General features: G+C 40.7%; 1 protein-coding gene across 23 annotated transcripts in view; it reads left to right on the top strand.

The window, feature by feature from the left end:
* DLG2 (discs large MAGUK scaffold protein 2) overlaps positions 1-19,069 on the top strand; it is a 1,063,600-nt gene extending 1,044,531 nt beyond the window's left edge. For all 23 annotated transcript variants that reach the window (XM_076328370.1, XM_076328369.1, XM_076328371.1 and 20 more), the window contains 6 exons: positions 3,538-3,588; positions 4,349-4,450; positions 5,408-5,580; positions 6,292-6,401; positions 12,598-12,689; positions 13,719-19,069. In XM_076328370.1, the coding sequence (XP_076184485.1) occupies positions 3,538-3,588; positions 4,349-4,450; positions 5,408-5,580; positions 6,292-6,401; positions 12,598-12,689; positions 13,719-13,825 (635 nt within the window). In that variant the 3' untranslated portion in view covers positions 13,826-19,069. The remainder of the gene's footprint in view (positions 1-3,537; positions 3,589-4,348; positions 4,451-5,407; positions 5,581-6,291; positions 6,402-12,597; positions 12,690-13,718) is intronic.
* The last annotated feature ends 249 nt before the right edge of the window (positions 19,070-19,318 follow it).

The raw sequence follows: 19,318 nt of genomic DNA, 5'->3' as shown, positions 1-19,318 counted from the left end.
AAAACAGAGGCAACACCTTAAATCCATTTTAGGGCTACTCCTCTGAACACCATAAAATCTTTTAAAAAGTTGAAATTAGTAGTCCTTATGAAAGTCATCTGACCACACAAAACCTCTCAGCCCAGTTTATAGAGGCTGCGAGGTTATTCTCTCTTCCTGAGCACGAGAACTCACCAACAGGCATACCAAGAACAAAGGGAAGCAGAGCCATAGCGATTCTGGGAAAGTGAAAGCCCTCCAATAATTTTACTCATAAGAATATTAGATTTAGGAAAGCTTCCTTTTTCTTTCTTCTCTTTCCTTATCTTCTTTCTTTTCTTCTCTTTTTGACTTTGCGGGATTTTACTGAAGAACAAGGGATCATGCCAGCATCCTACAGAAAGGGCTTTTTCTTTTTTCTTTTTTTGTTTTGTCTGTTAAATTTCACAAAGATGTTCCAGATCAATATAGCTAACCTGTGCTAATTAAGCCATTAATGTGGGTGGTAAATGAGGCTTATTCAAATGATAAATAAGAGCCTGTGTTCTGCTGAATTTCACACTGTGTCTCACACCTCAAAGCCATCACAAGGTTATAGCAATCCGATTATCGATTGACTCTAGAGCTCTTCATTATACTTAATACTTTATGGACTACTTCAAAACCGTGCGATACCGACTGAGCAGAGATCATTAAAGAATACCGTCTGGTACAGTTAACACGCATATTAGCCTCTGAGGACTTACAGGATTTTGTCTGGACAGTACTTGGGAGGATTTTATTCACACAGAAACTTAAGCTTCCTAAGCCCTTTTTCCAGAAAATAAAATAGTGGAAATGGTGCAGCTTTCCCCCCACGCTCGCACTCCATGTTGAGTCTGAAACTCAGAGCTGAAGAGCCTTCACTCAGGAATATATCTATCTTTAAGGCCCTGTGTATCACAGTCAGCCTCAAAGTTTCTCCTTACTTTCTGCAACCCTTTCCAATGGCTTAAGCTTCAGCACAATTTGAGTGGGCTGGAGTTTTTTCTTTGCCTTCAGCCTGGCTACAGTTTCACAAGACTTCCATGAAACGACAGGCTCATTTGTCTCCACAGCCCATACCCTACTGATAGTGTGGATGTAACGACAGCTTTAGCATGTGGACATGTCTGCCAGAGACTGGGCAAAACAGAAGGTAAAATCTGTGCTGGCTTCTCTGTGCTGGTTGTAATTCTGTGCCAAAGCCAAATATTAGCCCACAGAAAAAATTTTAAACGACAGTGTCAGAGTTACTGGCTATTTTCCTTCATTTGCTCTTGTCACTGTCACTCCCATGGGATTCTACTGTTTAAATGCAGATGTCTGCATCTGACCTTGCTGTTTAAATGCCGTTATGGGACAATGGAGACAAATACACCCTTCTGACTTTTTCTCTCATCCCAAAGTAGACATCTAAAATAGGTCAGATGACTCATGTCTTAGAATAAGCACTTGCCTATTTGTAGGCACCCATCGCCTCCAAAGGGTACCTAGGGACTAGCTTAGACGCTACAGGTTTCTGAAATTAGCTGAAATTAATCCCCTTCTGTGGATCTGTATGCCATTGAAACAAGTATTTTCAAGTATAAGATTGTATTCGTACAAACAGTCTTCCCTCCACATGCTTAGTACATGATGGCTTCATCGCCCACCCCAAGACTGACTTTCTCAGGCTGTTGAAAAGCATAGCCTTGGCTCCTGGGGCTGGAGGGCAGGCAGTGCAGGAGCATCTTCATCCAGCCTGGAGAGTGAATCATTTTGTCTCCAGGGGAATGGGACATCCTGAGTTTTATATCACCCCTAAAATTCCCAGAGAAACTTAAGGGATAATAATACATCTGATGTATGAAACCTAGTGTAACAATAATTCTAGGTTTTTAACTTTGCAAAAAGCCAAAGTTAAGCAAGTGATTACAGTATCAAACATTTGCAAATAGAGAAGAAAGTCCATTATCCACACTCCTCATATGTTATGTTGCTTTGCCCTCAAAAGCTCTCTAATCTTTTCCTTTTATTAAAAATTATGTTTTTGCCTTTGCTGCTTCAGCACCATTGCTAGGTTGGAGTTGGCCCTGTCTGTTTCTCCCTCTCTCCTAACACATCAGTACATTTTTTTTATTTGCTTTTTCTGTCGTTTTTCTTAATTACAGCATTACTTTTACTTGAAAAGCTTTCTTACACATTTCCCACAGCTGTCGATATAATATATCACAAAAAATATCTATCAATATATTAGATTCATGGGGTGGGATTCAGCTTAAGACTAAACCATAAAAAGTTTTGTACCTTCTTGGGAGCTAGGCGTTGCATCCAATACAAATCTTGTTAATACAGTTAATGGAGCCTCAAGAGTGACTCAGATAGCAGTCAGACTACTTCAGGGTGAGGTCTAGGCCCCTCTAAATCCTACCTGTATCGTCCACCCGGTGTCAGGCAGCACTCTTCCCCTGTATGTGCACACTTTAGTTTGGCAGGAGCCCACCAGAATAATGTAACACAGACTCATGTGCATGCTAGCAGATGAAATGAAGGCAACCCTGTCTATTTTATAAAGCCCTGGTACCCCTTATGACACTCTTTCTTCTGTAGTATCTAAATTAGTTGCAAAATCCCATCTGTGGATCTTCTCAGAGATAAGCCCTGAACTGAGTAAAAATAAAATCATAATTTTAAATTTTGTTAAGCCTAAGTCATATTCAGAACCTGCCAGAGCCCTTATGTGGTACCAAGTATGTGACAGTGACCCAGAAAGAGAAATGTCTAGGACTTATTCATGCAGTAGGTTGAAGAATCCTCCCCCCTCTCCTCTTGCACTCTCGTAGAGGAGAGGACAGTGATGCATCGGGGCTGTACACCTGCATGCAAGTCATGGTCCATCTAGTGCCACTTGTTTCTCATGGCAAATTTCTCTGCTTTAGTTCCCTAAATGTCCTAAGCGCTGTTTCCTAAATGAGGAAACAGCACTGTCCTAACAGGAGTGGAGGGAGGATAAGTGCGTAAAATATGATGCTGTGAGATTTGTGTTCAGGGAAAGGATAAGGGTCATCAGATAGCTCATAGCTAGATGTCAGGCTGTGAATAAACTAGACTAAGGAGGTTATGCACAGAAGGACGATCAACCAAAACTCATATATGCTGAGAATAAAAATTGTTCAGTTTAGGTAGCCTGTGGGTCTGCCCTGCAGCAGCATGTTAGGGCTTTAACAATCAGACAATCAAAAGAATTGCATCTTAAATTTCTGCACTATCCTTGTAAACAGCCTTGCTACCAAATCAATAAATGAAGTCTTATTGCCCATCATTGAAAAAGCCCAATTTCAGCAAAGATAATTGAAACAAGTGGCAGGGGAGGGAAGGGAAGGAAAAAAGTGATCTCCGCACTTTGAAGTTATGAGGGACTTTGGAATGGTTCAGGTGAGAGCATTACCAGAGAGAAGTGTCGAACCCAATCTGTCTCTATGTGAAGCATTTTATCAAGCTTTAGTACTTGATGTGTTGCTTGTCAGCTTCAATCTCTTATCTTTCTTCTCTCATCAGGAGGCCAAGAAGACTGCATCCTTTCTTATGAACCTGTCACAAGACAGGAAAGTAAGTTTCATCTGCTCTTCTGTCACTGTTCCTTATATTTTTCACTTCACATTTTGGGGGCCAGCAGAGCAGTAAGCCTTGCTGTGCCAGCCCCAGGTTCTCTGTGGCTCTTTTTCTTGGCCACTCGGTCTATCGCATACAAAAGAAATGATGTAAGGGTCTCCCTCGCTAGCCCCCGCTTCCTAACATTCTCAGGACTCTCCTCAGTATGCTCTCATGGCCTTTACTGATAAATACGTTAATCAGTCTACAAAATATTGATGCAGATTTTCTAGATTTACTGCAATATTGTTACATAGGAAGCCTTTATTATTTTTCTTCTCGTGTCATATGTGCCTCTAAGCAGGGTAGATGAACCTACGGGAAGGCAAACCAAAAATGGGAGGGCACCCCCCTGGTTTAATGGGGGATGCACTCATATAACTGAGGAGAAAAAATCCTACAATCTCCTTTCCATGCCCCATGAGAGAGTCCATCTGCAAGCATTTGGGAGTGACCTTGTTGAGCAATAGCAAATATATATACTTCCACATAGTCGTTTGACTACACGTGCATGCACCATCACAGGGCTCTGCAAAATGAGTGGTACTCGTTCCATTTTCCTTATTCATGTCAATAAATAAAGTATTCCTCAATAAAATGTACACCTAATTTTTCACTTCATACATAAAGGCAACAACTCTGTTTAGTGCATCTTTCGGAAGATTTACTGTTATTATCAGTAAGATCATCAAAATGTACCCTTCTTTTTGTTGTTCAGTTAATTACACCAGGCCGGTTATTATTCTGGGTCCTATGAAAGATCGGATCAACGATGACTTGATATCTGAATTCCCTGATAAGTTTGGGTCGTGTGTACCACGTAAGTATGATTTTACTCCTCGTTCTGCAGCTGGGTGAGTTGTGTCCCTTGGTGCCACACACGAAGTAAATTGCTGTGAAAGCAGCATCCATGAACTATATGTAGTTGAGTTTCTCAAAAGCCATTTTTCCATTGGACAAAAAAGGGGAAAGGAACAAACAAAAAAAGATTGTGAAGGTCTGGAAAGAATTTCTCAAAAGAATTGTCTCAAAAGCTGTTACATTTTTTTAAACAAGGAGCCTTTTAACCCCTAACTCAGTTTACTCATCAGTTAATCTGTGGTTTCTTAAATAAGATAAAAGTTTGAAATACTGGTAAAATGTAAAATGTTTCAACTCAGTTACACAGCATCCACCAATAAAAATAAGGAGTAATCTGTGATTTGTGTGAGAGCTAGACTGTCTAATCTGAAAGCAATATTGGACACTGAATTAAGCAGAGTGTTTATATCTTGGATCATTAGAGCTCACTGAGTTTATTTCAGGCCCTGATTGCAGTCTAACTTCATTTTAAACTGTTGTCTCTGCAGATACACCAGCTTAAAACTGCTAGTGATGAGATCAGAATCAGGGTTATAATTAAGGCTAAATTAAATTGATGAGATTGCAATTCATTTTATCACTGTAATAGGCTTAGATTTACAATCTGAAATGCATTTTGTATGTGAGGTTTGTGTGTGATCCTGCTGAAAAAAAGTGGAATTCTGGTAAACCCTAATTTTATGTTAGTCTGTATTGATTGGAGGTAAACATCAGAAGGTATTACTACAAAAAGACAGTTTTATTGTCATAACTCCATTGAAAACAATATGTAGCAGCCAAAGATCTGCTCTGAGATGTGAAGCACTTCCACTTACAGTAGACCCAGCATTGTCCACTGAGCAAACCTTAATTGCAGCATTTTTTGCATGAAATATTTTTACAGACTTCTTGGTCTTCTGTCTTTTGTTTCATGCAGATACCACACGGCCAAAGCGTGACTATGAAGTGGATGGGAGAGATTATCATTTTGTCATTTCAAGAGAACAAATGGAAAAAGATATCCAAGAGCACAAATTTATAGAAGCTGGGCAGTACAATGATAATTTATATGGAACTAGTGTCCAGTCTGTGAGATTCGTGGCAGAAAGGGTAGGTTGACACTAGTTTTATTGACCATGCAACATGATCTCTTTTGTTTCCACATTATATCTCAGACATGATTCTTCTGCCAAAAATATAAAATATCTGCAAAACGGCATCCTAATATTTATAGGCTTTATAATGACTCCACAAGTGGAGTCTCTGACTTTGAATTACAACATCCTTGGTGCTTTCTGTACCTGGAGGTAGTGCGCTCGATTCAGGGATCTAACACAGCACCTCAAGTACACCTCAAAACAGCCTTCCCTTTTCCCTCTGTAAGTCAGGTAAATAAACTTATCTCACTTTCATAGAGGCAAAAGAACGAAGCACAGAACGATTAAATTACTTGCCTCGGGTGACACAGGGAGTCTTTGACACAAACAAGAACTGAATTCACCAGTAAGAACGTAGACATCCTATTACTTTTCTGAACTGATTTTTCTCATCTCTGAAGAAAATCCTCTCCCCCCCACAAAGTTCATCCCAGTAAAAATAAAAAATGAGCTTGTTCCAATATCTCCAGTGTATATTTTATATTAGCATCAAAGCAAAGGAAAGAGCACAGAGGAGTGGAGTGCATGCCCTGGGGTCCCACTTCCCTGGTGTGCCAGTAATGGCCCCGTTCCAGGGCACTGCATCGCAGAATTGCTTCCTGTCTTTTGGCTGATCTGCAGCAAACTCTGTAAAAATAAACACATCCTCATCTGTTTCCAACAGGGCAAGCACTGTATACTTGATGTGTCAGGAAATGCTATCAAACGACTACAAGTTGCACAACTCTATCCCATCGCTATCTTCATTAAGCCTAAATCATGGGAGCCTCTGATGTAAGTATAAACTCCTTCAAGCATTTTATTTTCAGGGTACAGTCTCAAGTGGCACAACACAGGTCTTGAGTCTACATTTTGCCTGTCCTCTAAAATCAGTAATAACGAGATGAAGTGGGAACAGTGGAGACTAGCTCTCCCTGCCTGCCATCCACTGTATCCCGGCATCTCAAGGAGGAAGCCAAAGCTGCCTTTGAACCTTTCACTCTGGGACATATGGGCTTACGTGCTGGATCATGAAGGACTCCCTGCCTGTGCTCGGTGTACTTGTTGCAACCTTTGCAGCAAGTTCACCAAGGACTCATGCAGCATGGCTTGTCCCATCCAGCCTTGGGTGCTCCTGGGGTGTAGAGTCTGGTCACAGGGGACCGATCAGATGGTAAACCTGTGTCAGATTTGCGGTGTGTGCCTCTTTGTCAGCCCGTCATTTACTTGAAGGTCTGTAACAGGATAGGCAAGGACCCATGGGACTAGAGAGGGGCAAACATAACACTTAAAGAAGGAAAGAGAAGGCACCAACTTCAAGCTGTCACCAGGCAACCTAATTTCAATACTCAGAAAAACACTGGGATCCAGGGAACAGTTAAGCAACTCAGATATAATAACAGAGGATAAAAAGGTTCTAAGAGGCAGCCAATGTATGTGTATCAAGAGCAAATCAAATCAATCTTACTTCCTTCTTTCATGAGATGGATATCAATAATTGTATTGCACCTTGATTTTTGTTCTGGCTCCATGGGACATTCTCAGTAGCAGCTTAGGGAAATAGAGTCCAGAGGGAATCACTAGAGAGTGTGTGCACAGCCATACTCAGTCATTGAAAGTGGCACTGTTAAACTGGGAGGGTAACAAAAATCCTGCAAGTATATTTCCTGAGCTGTGTCCCTGTTTGAGACTACTTGTTATTTTCATGAATTACTTGAATGATGAATTGGGCAAGTTTGTAAAGTTTGTGAATAATTCAAGGCTGAACAAGGTGGCAAGCGCTTTGGAGGATAAGATTAAAACTCAATGTAAAATCAGTAAGATGAAATTCAGCACAGGCAAATGAGAGAAAATGAAATGCACGAGCACAAGCAGGGAATAATTAAGCTATAGCACTGCAGAAAAGCATCTGGCGGTTGGGATGGATCACACAGGAATATGAATGGATGGATGGATAATGTGGTTGCAAAAAAGGAAACTGCCACTGTGGGCTGTATTAACATCAGTGTTGTATAAGGACACAATAGACAATTATTTTGTTTTATTGGGTATGGATGAGGCCTCAGCTGGAGCACTGGCCTGGTTCTGGGTTCCACCCTGGAAGTGGAGGAGGAACGGGGGTTACCTAGTGTCAAGGAGAGAAGGCTGAGGAGGAAATATGGAAGTGATCTTCATATTGGCTAAAGCTCAGGATAAAATACATTGCGATCAATTGTTTTCCATGTACCCTTATGGTAATGCAAGGGTTATAAGCTTAATTTGCTGTGATAGGGATGAAATTTTGAACTCTGTGCCTTCCCCTCAGCAAAGGCTCTGCAAATGCCAGATGATGCCATAGGTATCTCTTACACAGCTAAAATGTAGGCATCCCCCCTCCTGCGACAGATGCGTATCTGGTTACGGTAACGGTGTGCCCAGAACCATCTGGTGGCAGAGCTGGAGAATGCTAACATGCCCCATCCCATGAATGTGCATCCTCCCTGGCCCTGCCTTTTGGTGATAAGGTTGTTGCACGTCCAGCCACATTACAGGGGATGGTGCACAGTATGTGGTACTTGCACAGCCCCATCCTGACCAAAGCCATCTTGGGCTGGATGACTTCTTGACATTTCGTCTAGCCCTACAATTCAATTATATTCTGATTATGTTGCTGTATAGAAGGGGAAGGGTAGTCTGATAGCCTACCTTCTGCGTTGATTGTTTTAAGACAGATCTTAACCTACAGTTTTCCCATCCATAAAATATTTCCATTATTTGTTTAATGCTGACATTGTATCTGGAGTGATAAAAAAAAAAAAAAAAATAAAGGTGGCCCTTACTCTGAAAAATACACTAGGCAGAACCAGAAATGTGGCAATAACATAAAGGCTTCATTGATTTGATGTAACAGCAAATCCTTGAACAGATTGACTGAAAAGTGTTATGAAGATGCCAAATATTATGACAATCATCCTGTTATTAAACCAAAGCAATGCTAATATTTCACTTAGGACAAAACAAGTTATGCAGAGTTAGCAGAATTTTCCTTACCAATGTAAATCAAAATTAAGCTATTCTTCACTCTCCAAATATAAACCTGACTCAGCGTTGACAGTATGGTAGGGACAAACAAACTGAAATCCATTATATGACTTTGAATTCCTTGTTCTGCAAGTACCCTGTGGAAGACAACCTTAATTAGAAATCCAAACTTCCGTGGGACAGCAAAAGTCCTTATATATCAGTACGAGTTTGGGATCTTTTGCAGTAATATGGCTTATATAAATAAACTATGTAAAGACAATACAACTCCTGAAAAAAACAGGAAAATGTAATGAATTCAGGCATTCTAAATTAGTTTATCCCCTGCAGCCTGCTCTCCACAAGTAATCTTTTTATCTAGTTAATCTATCTATCTAATGTGTATTTATCTTATCAAACAGTACCCAAAATTAGTTTCTAACAGAAATGAGAACTCTTTTAATATAAACAGTATCATTCTTTTTAAAGAATTGTCTTAAGAATAATGACATAATTCTGAGACCCTTGCTTGCAAAAATCATTTATTTTATTTTGTAATGAAGCTAAATCACTCAGGGTCCGGCTAAACAAATACATACTCTGATGTAAGTGGCAGTGAGTTGTAGGGTGTGCATACATGGATGGATATAACACCTTTCCAATAGATACTATTATTTTAGTATGGAGAAGTTTAACAAACCAGTGCTCTGTGGGAACAGAAAGAGGACATTTTTATGACAGCGTAACTGTGTTCACTCAGTCTTTTTTATGTATGTAACTACTACAACACAAAAATTATAGGTTTATCTGCCATAATTATTACTCCTGTTCATACAAATGAGTTGAAAGTTAGTGTAATAGCAAAGTAAAAGCATAAAAGACAAAAAATTGCTAATCAGAAGATGCAGAAAAACAAAGTCATAAGATTTAACTTGCAGCAAAATTAGTACTTAAAGTTGAAGTCTAACTCTCATTTATGCATTCGTTCCTTTGCACCCATCTGACAGTGAAGGTAAGAAGAGTGCAGGGAGCATAAATTAAGCTTGCACCTGCACTTGAAACTTGGTTATCGCTGGTTCTCTGGAAATACCCTGCTAACACTAATGACCACAGCAATGGAGGACCATGCGGGCTATTGGATGTAAAAGCAGCCAGAACACATGGCCTGAGCTGGATGTCTCCTGATCCTGCTTTCTTCAATTAAATTCAGTCCTGGCAATCAAATTGCTGTAAAAAAAAACTGCTCCCTTCCTTCCTTCCTTCCTTCCTTCCTTCCTTCCTTCCTTCCTTCCTTCCTTCCTTCCTTCCTCCCTCCCTCCCTCCCTCCCTCTCTCCCTCCCTTCCCTCCTTCCTTCCTTCCTCCCTCCCTTCCCTCCTTCCTTCCTTCCTTCCTTCCTTCTTTCCTTCCTTTTCCTTCCTCCCTCCCTCCCTCTCTCCCTCCCTTCCCTCCTTCCTTCCTTCCTTCCTTCCTTCCTTCCTTCCTTCCTTCCTTCCTTCCTTCCTTCCTTCCTCCCTCCCTCCCTCCCTCTCTCCCTCCCTTCCCTCCTTCCTTCCTTCCTTCCTCCCTTCCCTCCTTCCCTCCTTCCTTCCTTCCTTCCTTCCTTCCTTCCTTCCTTCCTTCCTCCCTCCCTCCCTCCCTCCCTCCCTTCCTTCCTTCCTTCCTTCCTTCCGCCTCACAGGTTTAATCCCAGAGGCATCCCTGTTGGTACCTCTCAATCGGCCTCTGTCCCTAGAAGAAGGAGGACAGTGGTGGGATCATGGGGATGAGAGCTGGAAGTAATGAAGAGCCTGCCTGGGTGAGCTCTTCACTGGGAGAGGAGGAAAACCCTGGAAAATGTGCCTGGAGGGACAGCTCTTTGCAAGCATTTTGAATTCACCAGCTGTGCAGGTCCCTGGCTAGGAAATAAAAAAATAGAAGGGACTACGGTTTGACAGCACTTTTAATTCATCATGAGAAATGGCCATCGTGGTCCTCCCCCTTCTCCGTCCTCCCTCCTGAAGGCACAGGGTGGGCAGAGGCATGAATACAACTCGCACAGTTTTATACACCAGGCAAATCTACAACCTGAAAATGTAATGCAAATTTCTACTTATTTCAAAGTACTTACTATTTTAAATGCTTGTTTATATTTTTATTTGTATTTTCTCCTCTAATATTCAAAGATCTTGAGGAAAACTTCTCAGAAATTTACCAGAAATAGATCTGGAAGGAGGAGGATGTTGGTAGCACTAGAATATTGGCTGACTGTCCTTAAGATGAAAATGTTAAGTTTGCATAAGAATTTGCAATGGTATGTCCCACTTCAAGACAGAGTTTTGGTTCAGTCACCTAAAGATATGTTCAAGTAGGTGCAGCTAATGAGAAGCCCACTTGAACTCAATTAGATAGCAATTTTCCAATAAATAGAATTAGTAGTATTACAAATTTAGCAGCATGACACAGATTGGCATATATTAAACCTATTTATATAATCCGCAAATAACTGTCAGAAATTTTTAAAGACATCTTTCTTATCCTTCATTTTATAAACCTGCTTTCTGCATTGCATTGGTACTTCCAGAGAGATTTTTTTAAGCAGTGTTCCCAGCTATATGGTTAGTTATATAGATAGACAGCTTTAAGTCATTTCTAGAAATACCTTTTTGCATCCTGGACATCCTACAGGGTGTTTTTCAGAAGCCAGGTAGGAGTTAGCTGTAGCAAGTTCATAGTGTTGTGCACGTCGTAGATCATTTTTTTATGCACCATCATGCACATAATTTCCTACATGCATCACCCATGTCACACTGTATACAGGCCATTACCACATAATCATATGATTCAGTGCGAGGCATTAAATCAGATTTATGTAGAACACAAGATGCTCCCTTCTCTTGTTTTCCTAGTTGCCTCAGAAAACTTCCATCACATTTTAAGAAAAATAAATCCATGCTATGAAAAAATGCTAGAATAAGCAAACTCTATTTATTATTGCTAATTAATTTGGATATCTGCAGGCATATACGTGTAAGGCAGTGAATGAGTGTGAGCTTGATTCTTTGCAAGTGTACAGTGGTATTAAAAGCTGAGCATGCATGGGCAAGACAACTCATTTCTTAAAGTTACTGAATAACGCCTCTGTTGAAACAGAAATGCTCCATCAAATAACAAAATGTTGGCAATAACAGAATGTTACTGACACTGTCTATGTTTTTACAGTTATTGGTACCCTGTATGTTTTAGAATCCGCAAGACACACTTGACTGGGAATCTCTCTAGTTAATCAGAAAGGACTGGAACAGAGAACATAAATAAATAACTTAACTCTTCCTGCTGGAAAGACTCAGTTTGATTTCTCACGATATCTGGAACTCATGCCCCCACCTGAACCCAGAAGTCTCCCTGGAAGACATGCTGGGTCCTTCCGGGGCTTCCCTACAGGGTTTACAATGACTCTGGGATTCCTTCTACAGGCTCAGGAGTCTCAGTGACTGAATCCTGCCTTTAATCGTGATTTCACTTCCATAGCCCCAGCCTCGGTCAAAGCCCAGCTTCCATTTCAGCAGTTTGGGCAACCTTATTCAGCTGAGACAGCCAGCTGTGGGCCTGGGAGATAGAGAGCTTCCTGAAGGAGCTTCAGCTCTGGAGGCAGGAGTGCTCTGAGTGCTCAGACCTTGAGAACTCCTGGCTCCCAGACTTACGCATGGGTTCCTGATGCCACAAGTCCACCTCAGTTAGCAGTTACCAGATTTGGGCCTCCTATTTTGTTTGGGAATGTAAAGCAGTGAAGCCAAAATAAAAATTTAGTGGAGAAATGGGAAACAGCCTGGAAATGTAGGTTTATATACTACATAAGAATGAAATTAAATTTAAAATACTGAAACTGCCTATGAACTGATGGATCAATCACTGCTTGATTCTTGTACCGATCTCAATCCAGCCGTGATTCTCTTTTAGAAAGCTGTTCTAGTAAGAATCGAAACTTTTTGATGACCTCCTCTGTGTTTCTAGGGAAATGAATAAACGTCTTACAGAGGAGCAAGCGAAGAAAACCTACGATCGAGCAATTAAATTAGAACAAGAATTTGGAGAATATTTTACAGGTATGTTTTTATTAAAAAATAATTTTTTCCGAAGGTATAGTCTTTTATTGCAAAACAGCTGGATCAGCTCAGTCTCTGGCCTAGAGTACATATCAGTATAGTGTGCCCACAGTAAGGACTCCTGGCTTGGGACTGTTGTTTCCCTGAAACTCAAGGGCAGTTGAGACATTCAACTCCTCAGAAGTTTGATGCCCTGAAGGAATAGTTTTGCATTAATTTGATTCCCTCTCTGACCCAAAACTGCTTTTAACGAAATCAGTACAAATGTTGCATCACTGCATTTGTACAGACCAAAGAATTCCTCACTAGCTCAAGGCAAGAGCTCAAGCTACGGATCATGGGAGGGAAAGAGAAAGGCATCTTCTTCCTGACCTGGAAAAGAAGCAAGACCTAAGACCTGCTCTGGGCCCCAGCATTTCCTTTGGACGGGTTTAGGCAGCTCCCTGCTCAGGGGACTGGTATTTGCGGATAACACTCAGAAGCCCCCCGTTGTCCCTCCACATGCTGACAGTGCACATAATCTGAACTGCAGTTCCAGATTTTTGCTGGGGGGGCAAGGAATTTAAGAGTATAGACACTGTGCTTTGCGTTACAGTTGCTTTACCTTCTGTCACTTTGGGCCTGATCTAGTTAACTTTTGCAGCCAAGAGTGAGTTTATTATAACTAAGTCAGGAAAAGAATAGGCTGTAAATCTGCTGCTACTCACTGCTGAAGTAGCTTCTAAATCAAATGAAATGTAAAGCTTGACTTGCAACAGTGGGAACCTACTATGCTTCCTTCCCATGGGACAGAGCTGCTATTCTCTAAACTAACCTAGCTCAGTCGTCTCACTACAAGCAGTGGGATGGCTCTCTGTCATGGGAAGGTGCCATTGGTTTGAACTTAGTTGCCATCTGCAGGGGTATGACTTTTCCATAATCAATAACATCAGAGTGTGCTAGTGTTCCTTCTCATTTCATCAATATCTGACACTGGATGCTGTAGAATATAACAATTAAAATAAATATTGATATGTTTTCTTACTGCAGCTATTGTCCAAGGAGATAGCTTAGAAGATATATATAATCAATGCAAACTTGTAATTGAAGAACAATCTGGGCCTTTCATCTGGATTCCTTCAAAGGAAAAATTATAAATTAGCCACTGCACCTCTGATTATGACGGGAGAATATTTAGAAGAAAACTATAATATACTATTTGGAGGCTTTCCTGTTTTTGTTGCATTTATGTTCTTTGCAGTCAATGTGAATTTTGATGAATGTACAACACAAAGTGTTTGAAGCCATGAAGGACACTGATGGGTCAAAGGTTAGGAACAAAAAGACTTCTACCATATAAAGCAAATCTGTTGTGTGCTCAGAGCACCAGTTGTACGTATAAACTTTTGACATGGAGACCCTCTGTCAAGGGGAGCTAGCCACCTCCTGTGCCCATGCGGACATTTTGATCAATTTCAATGGCTGAGCTCAGTGTGTTGATTGCTTTAAAGAGAAGTTCCCAGCTCTTGAACCTCATATAGGGCTTGATCCTGCAAGGCGCTCAGCACTTGACCCCGGTTGCTACACGAGTAGCCCGTTGACTTGGAGTCACTTGTGATCCTTCCCTATGCCGTTCAGTCCATCAATTCCAGTAGGACTATTCATGTGCTCAAAGCTAAGCACGGGCTTAACTGTTTTGCTACATCAGGGCCACATGCACCTTGCAAAATCAAGCTCAGAGTATTTGGTCCACTTCCTACTGAAGTCATTGGTAGGACACTCTTTGACTTGACTGGGAGGTGGATCCTATTCTAAGCTTGTCATTGCACATTTGTAGTTGGTACACCTCGACTTTGGTAACTATGCACATCTTTTGATTTCTGAAACCAAGTCAAGCATTTCTTTTCTCCCCTTTAGAAACACTATTGCATCAGGAACTAATAACAATATAGTTTATTTTAATGGAGTTTGGGGGTGGGAGAGGATGGAAGCATTTCACATCACACACACGTGCACACAAACACATTCCGATGCAGACACACACATGTATGAGGATTCACGGCACCTATGTTGACAAGGAGGGATACAACTGGGAAAAGCTTTAAAATTTTTGATTGTCTATTTTATCATTTATATTGATAGAAGGCACTTAAAGATGGAATAATTTATAAAAATAAAAATATATTGATGTATAGAAACTAATTTCTATAGGTAAAAATGTTTTTGTGAGATATTTTGTAAAGATTGATTAATTGAAAGATTAAATATTTACACCCTTGTGTGACTGTAAAATGTAAAGAGGACCATCAAGTTGCATTATCCCTTTTCCGTAACGGATTCTCTATTATTAATGACAAGCAAGACAATTCCTTAAATTGTAGTTGTCAGCTTGTTTTTTTCTCAATTTAATCCTCTCCCTTGCCTCTATTTAATCATGATGAACTCCTGTGGAAAGATCTCTTGAACTGACCGCCCTGTAGGACCTTTCCTGAACACAAAAGGATAATGCATCTTTAAATTGAAATGGATGATTTTTCAGAAGCAATATGTCAGTGCTTGAATGCAGTTAATAATTTCTCTCTTGGAGGGAGTCACACTTCACCCCCAAATGTCTTATGATTCTTCCTGTTTCTTTAAAAGAAATACCAAAAGCATTTGATCTTTCCTCTCTTTGTAGGCAGGCAGGTCACCAACTAACTTGTATCTTCATTCATTTCACAGTCAACAAGGGTCTTAAAAGCAAAAACTGAGGCAATGGACATTTGTGAGGGATTTGGGGAAAGTCTGTGGAATTGCAGTTGGGGTGCATGGAAGGGGAGAGGGAGGTATTTTTTTCTCATTTCACATTGCCCTTCCTTTGTATACTGATGCCATTCTTCACTCTGACACACAAGGGGACAACTGCAGGAGATATTATGACAGTAAACTGAATTGCCTTTGCTGCTGCTGGACCAAGTTTTCTATAAAACCCACACTCTCCTGCCTGCTGCGCCGCAGGAGTCCAATACTTATTAGCTGGTGGCTACAGCAACCCTAATGTTTAAGGACATTTTAAGGGCAAATGCTAAATAGACTCCTCAGTTACTTGTCTATTTGAAGCTTACATTTCTACACCCTGTCAAGCTGACAGGTATATCCAGCCAACCTCCACGGAGAGCACGACTAGCTGGATGTTTGTATTATAGCCACCAGCAGTGACAGGGTTAAAAATACGGGCATTTTAGTGGCCCTGAGGCGGCCTCACTTACTGCCCTACTATGGTAACTTCGAGAAGTTCACACTTCTTTTACTACTATTTTTCTTGCCTGGCCAGCGCAGATTTATAAACAAGGGTTTCAGTTAAGTCTCCAAAAGAGCTTTGTAACCAGAAGGGCTAGAAACATTTTTTTTTACAAAATATAAATGAATGAAAGCTTTGATTTTGGATAATTCTGCAGAAATCCACAGAGTGACCCCAGATCTTTGGAAGCCATGGATTTTTCCATGCTGGCAAAGTACTATTGCCCCAGGTTGGGAAATAGCCCACCGGACCTGAAAAACCAAGTATCCTAAAGCAGGAACTTCATTCTAATTTTCAGCTCTGTTTTTAAGCAATCAATCACATCTGCTTCTTTGTTTCTTAGTTCAGCATGCAGCCTTTTATGGTACTATCCTGCTAGTAACTGTTTTGCTTTGTCATGTGCTGTGCTTTACAGTGAACAGTAACACTATGGCTGAGTACAATCAATTTTTCCATCAGTCTTTGGTTACTGTAGTAACATTATTTATTTTTCCCTGTCTGTTGTTTGTGCTTCCAGTTTAGAGTTGCCATTGCACTTCTTTTTTTTTTTTTTTTTTTTAAATAAAACATATATTTAAAACAAATCACCGAGAGAAGCAGTGAGAGGTCTTATTTCCCTTAGGACTTGTACTCCCATTTGTTTTGTGCATTGACGTTTTGCGTTTCATGTTTCAGCATCCTCAGAGCTGCAGTTCGTTTTTTGCATTGCAGCTGTTCAGATCATACTGGGTGGTAGTGGGAGGAGGAAGAGAAACATAAGATTCATGCAAAATTACATCTGGTGGGGAAAAAAAAAAAAGTCGTCCAAACTCACAACCCACAGCAATTGGCGCCTGAGACCATATTGGTGCTAACACAGCTTAGCGTAATCAGATTCCTTTTCTGTCCACGTAAAAGACTTGCGAGCATCTAAACATGAGACACATGCAAATGCTGGACCCTTTAGGAAAAGTGCCAGATCACACCCCTGGTGCTATTTCTCATGTTCTGGCACAGTGTGTAGCACCGTAGGGTCTAAGCAGAACCAAAATTATCACAGCTTTTTGTCCACCCATGAATGATCACAACGACATCTTGCTAGCTTTGTGCAGATGTGAAGTATTACAACCTATTTATTTCTCCTTGCCACAAAACATCTTCCGTGCATTGATTCAATGAGAGCTTGCTAACAGGGCTCAGTGAAACGGCACTCTACTGGTCTGACGGTCTGACCATCAACCAGTGAAAGAGCCTCTTTCTTGCTTAATTCCCCTTCCTACAGAGGTACCCTGTCCATGCTAGCGCTTTGTAATTTCTTTGGTAGTAAAGGCTGTTTCTAGATAAATATTCTGTGGTGTAACTGTGTTTGTAGCTAGCATGGTTTGATGCTCCGGTGTGGATAGGGTCCTAGGAACCACCCTGTGAAAGTCAAGGATAAGAAATCTCTCCGTTGCACTGAAATTTCAAATCCTCATCCCGGAGAGCAGTGTTGAACCTGAGCTAATAACCACTACGAGCCAGTGACAGTGTCCTAGTTATACAACGTCCACCTACCTATTTACATTAGTTTTCTATGGAGAAATTGTTGGTGTTACACCTTCACTGTTACTTGCTCATCAGCACTCAGTCAAATTCTATTTTTGCTTTGGTTTTCTTATATTTTATTTTTTGTTTTTCAAATTGTATCTCTGACCAGAGGATTCAGTGAGTGACAACACACAAGGATGTTTGTAGGAACAACAGTGTTAATGAAAAAAAGTCTCAGTCTTCTTTTCAAGCTGCAGATTTAAAGCCATAATATCTGCCGTGTTCAAAGAAAGTGGTCTTTTATCCTTCACAGCTTTTAATCTCAACATTTTTTCTCTTGAACATATTGTCTGCCATGTTATGCATGTGGCTCGCTGTGCAACTGCATTTATGTGCTCAAGCCCATGCCTTGGTGGAATAAATGTATTTTCCTATTCCATTAAAAATCAGAGATCTTTGTCTGAACATCAGTTCACAAGTAAGAATGAGGTCGTCATTATGTTAAAAAAAAAGGTTCCCATTTTAGGGCAAAAATCAGCATCAAAGCTAACAGCAAATAACATCTAAAATCTGTTCAACATATAGCTAGCCTAGATCCTCAGCTGGTGTAAATCGTGGTCACTCCACTGATGTCAGTGGAGTCCATCCCATTTACACCACCTGAAGTTACACATCCATCCTCCCCATTATACTGGTATTTTAGCATTACTGTAAAACACCAAGGCCACATGATTAAACAGCATCTCAGCACTTTCCATGATTATTTACTGCTTATATTACTGTAGCACCCATAGGGCCAAGTCATGGACCAAGATCCTTTTGAGGCAGGTGCTGTGAAATTGCTGAACAAAAAGACACCACATGGGCCAAATTTTGTGGCCAGATTTTCAGAAGGCTTCAGCCCAACTGACATCTCACCAAGAGCAATAGGAACCACTACCCTGCTGGCCCTTTTGAGGTGTCTTTAAGGTGAGGAGCATGAGAGGCGATCCATCATCCCTCACTCTGTGCTAGCAGCTTACGCCGTCTGGCCCTGACCTACAGCGCAGGCAACTTGCCCTGGTGTAAAACAGCATTTCTGGGGATGGGCATTAGCCAGCATTCTAGGCAAGATCTTTGGAGGGGAAAAAAGCAAACAAAAAAAGAAAAAAAGAAAAAAAAGGCAACACTGTTGGCTCTTAGTGGGATAGCAACCTTTTAATTTCTGGATTTGTGTTCCTAAATTTGAATCGGCCAGTCCAAATTTCCGAGTGCAGCGGCCTGTACTCAGCAGGCTGCTCCATCCGGCGCACGTCTCTAGCAGGATGTTTCTCAGTCCAGCTGTAGTGTGGGGTACTCAGAATCTGAACTGGAGTTTACAAAATACCCTGTCCAGCTTACACTCCTGTTATGTGTAAATACTCTGCGCATCCATTCCATTTGTGTAAAGAATAAAGCACACACAATTACAAAAATTAAGATGTATATTTCATACTAGCTGTGTCCTTGCTTATTTATTCCGGTCCAAGCTCTCAGCTGTGGTTCAGTTGTAAATGCTTGATAGAGTGTTTATAAATATGTCATGAATTTTATTATAAAATATTAATATTAAAGCATTTTTACACTTTATAGCAAATGGCTTCTTCACAAGGCATAATTTGTCTTTTTTCCTTAAAGCAGAATAGTAAAAAAGAATGAATATGCTCTTAAGATGTCTTGAGACACTATCACATCTATCACACAAGACAGACACAAGTCTGAAGTGGGATGGTGGTTTCAAAAATGACTGAGGATACAGAAACTTTTTTTCTTTCTTGCACTTTTTTTTCTTTTTGAGGTCACATTGACATGGAAGTTACCACCAAGAAGATTCACTCTGGTGAAG

The sequence above is a fragment of the Aptenodytes patagonicus genome, chromosome 1 (genome assembly GCF_965638725.1).
Source record: "Aptenodytes patagonicus chromosome 1, bAptPat1.pri.cur, whole genome shotgun sequence".
Taxonomy (NCBI): Eukaryota; Metazoa; Chordata; class Aves; order Sphenisciformes; family Spheniscidae; genus Aptenodytes; species Aptenodytes patagonicus.
Note: the sequence above shows the minus strand (reverse complement) of the source record. Positions and strands in the feature narration are given on the sequence as shown.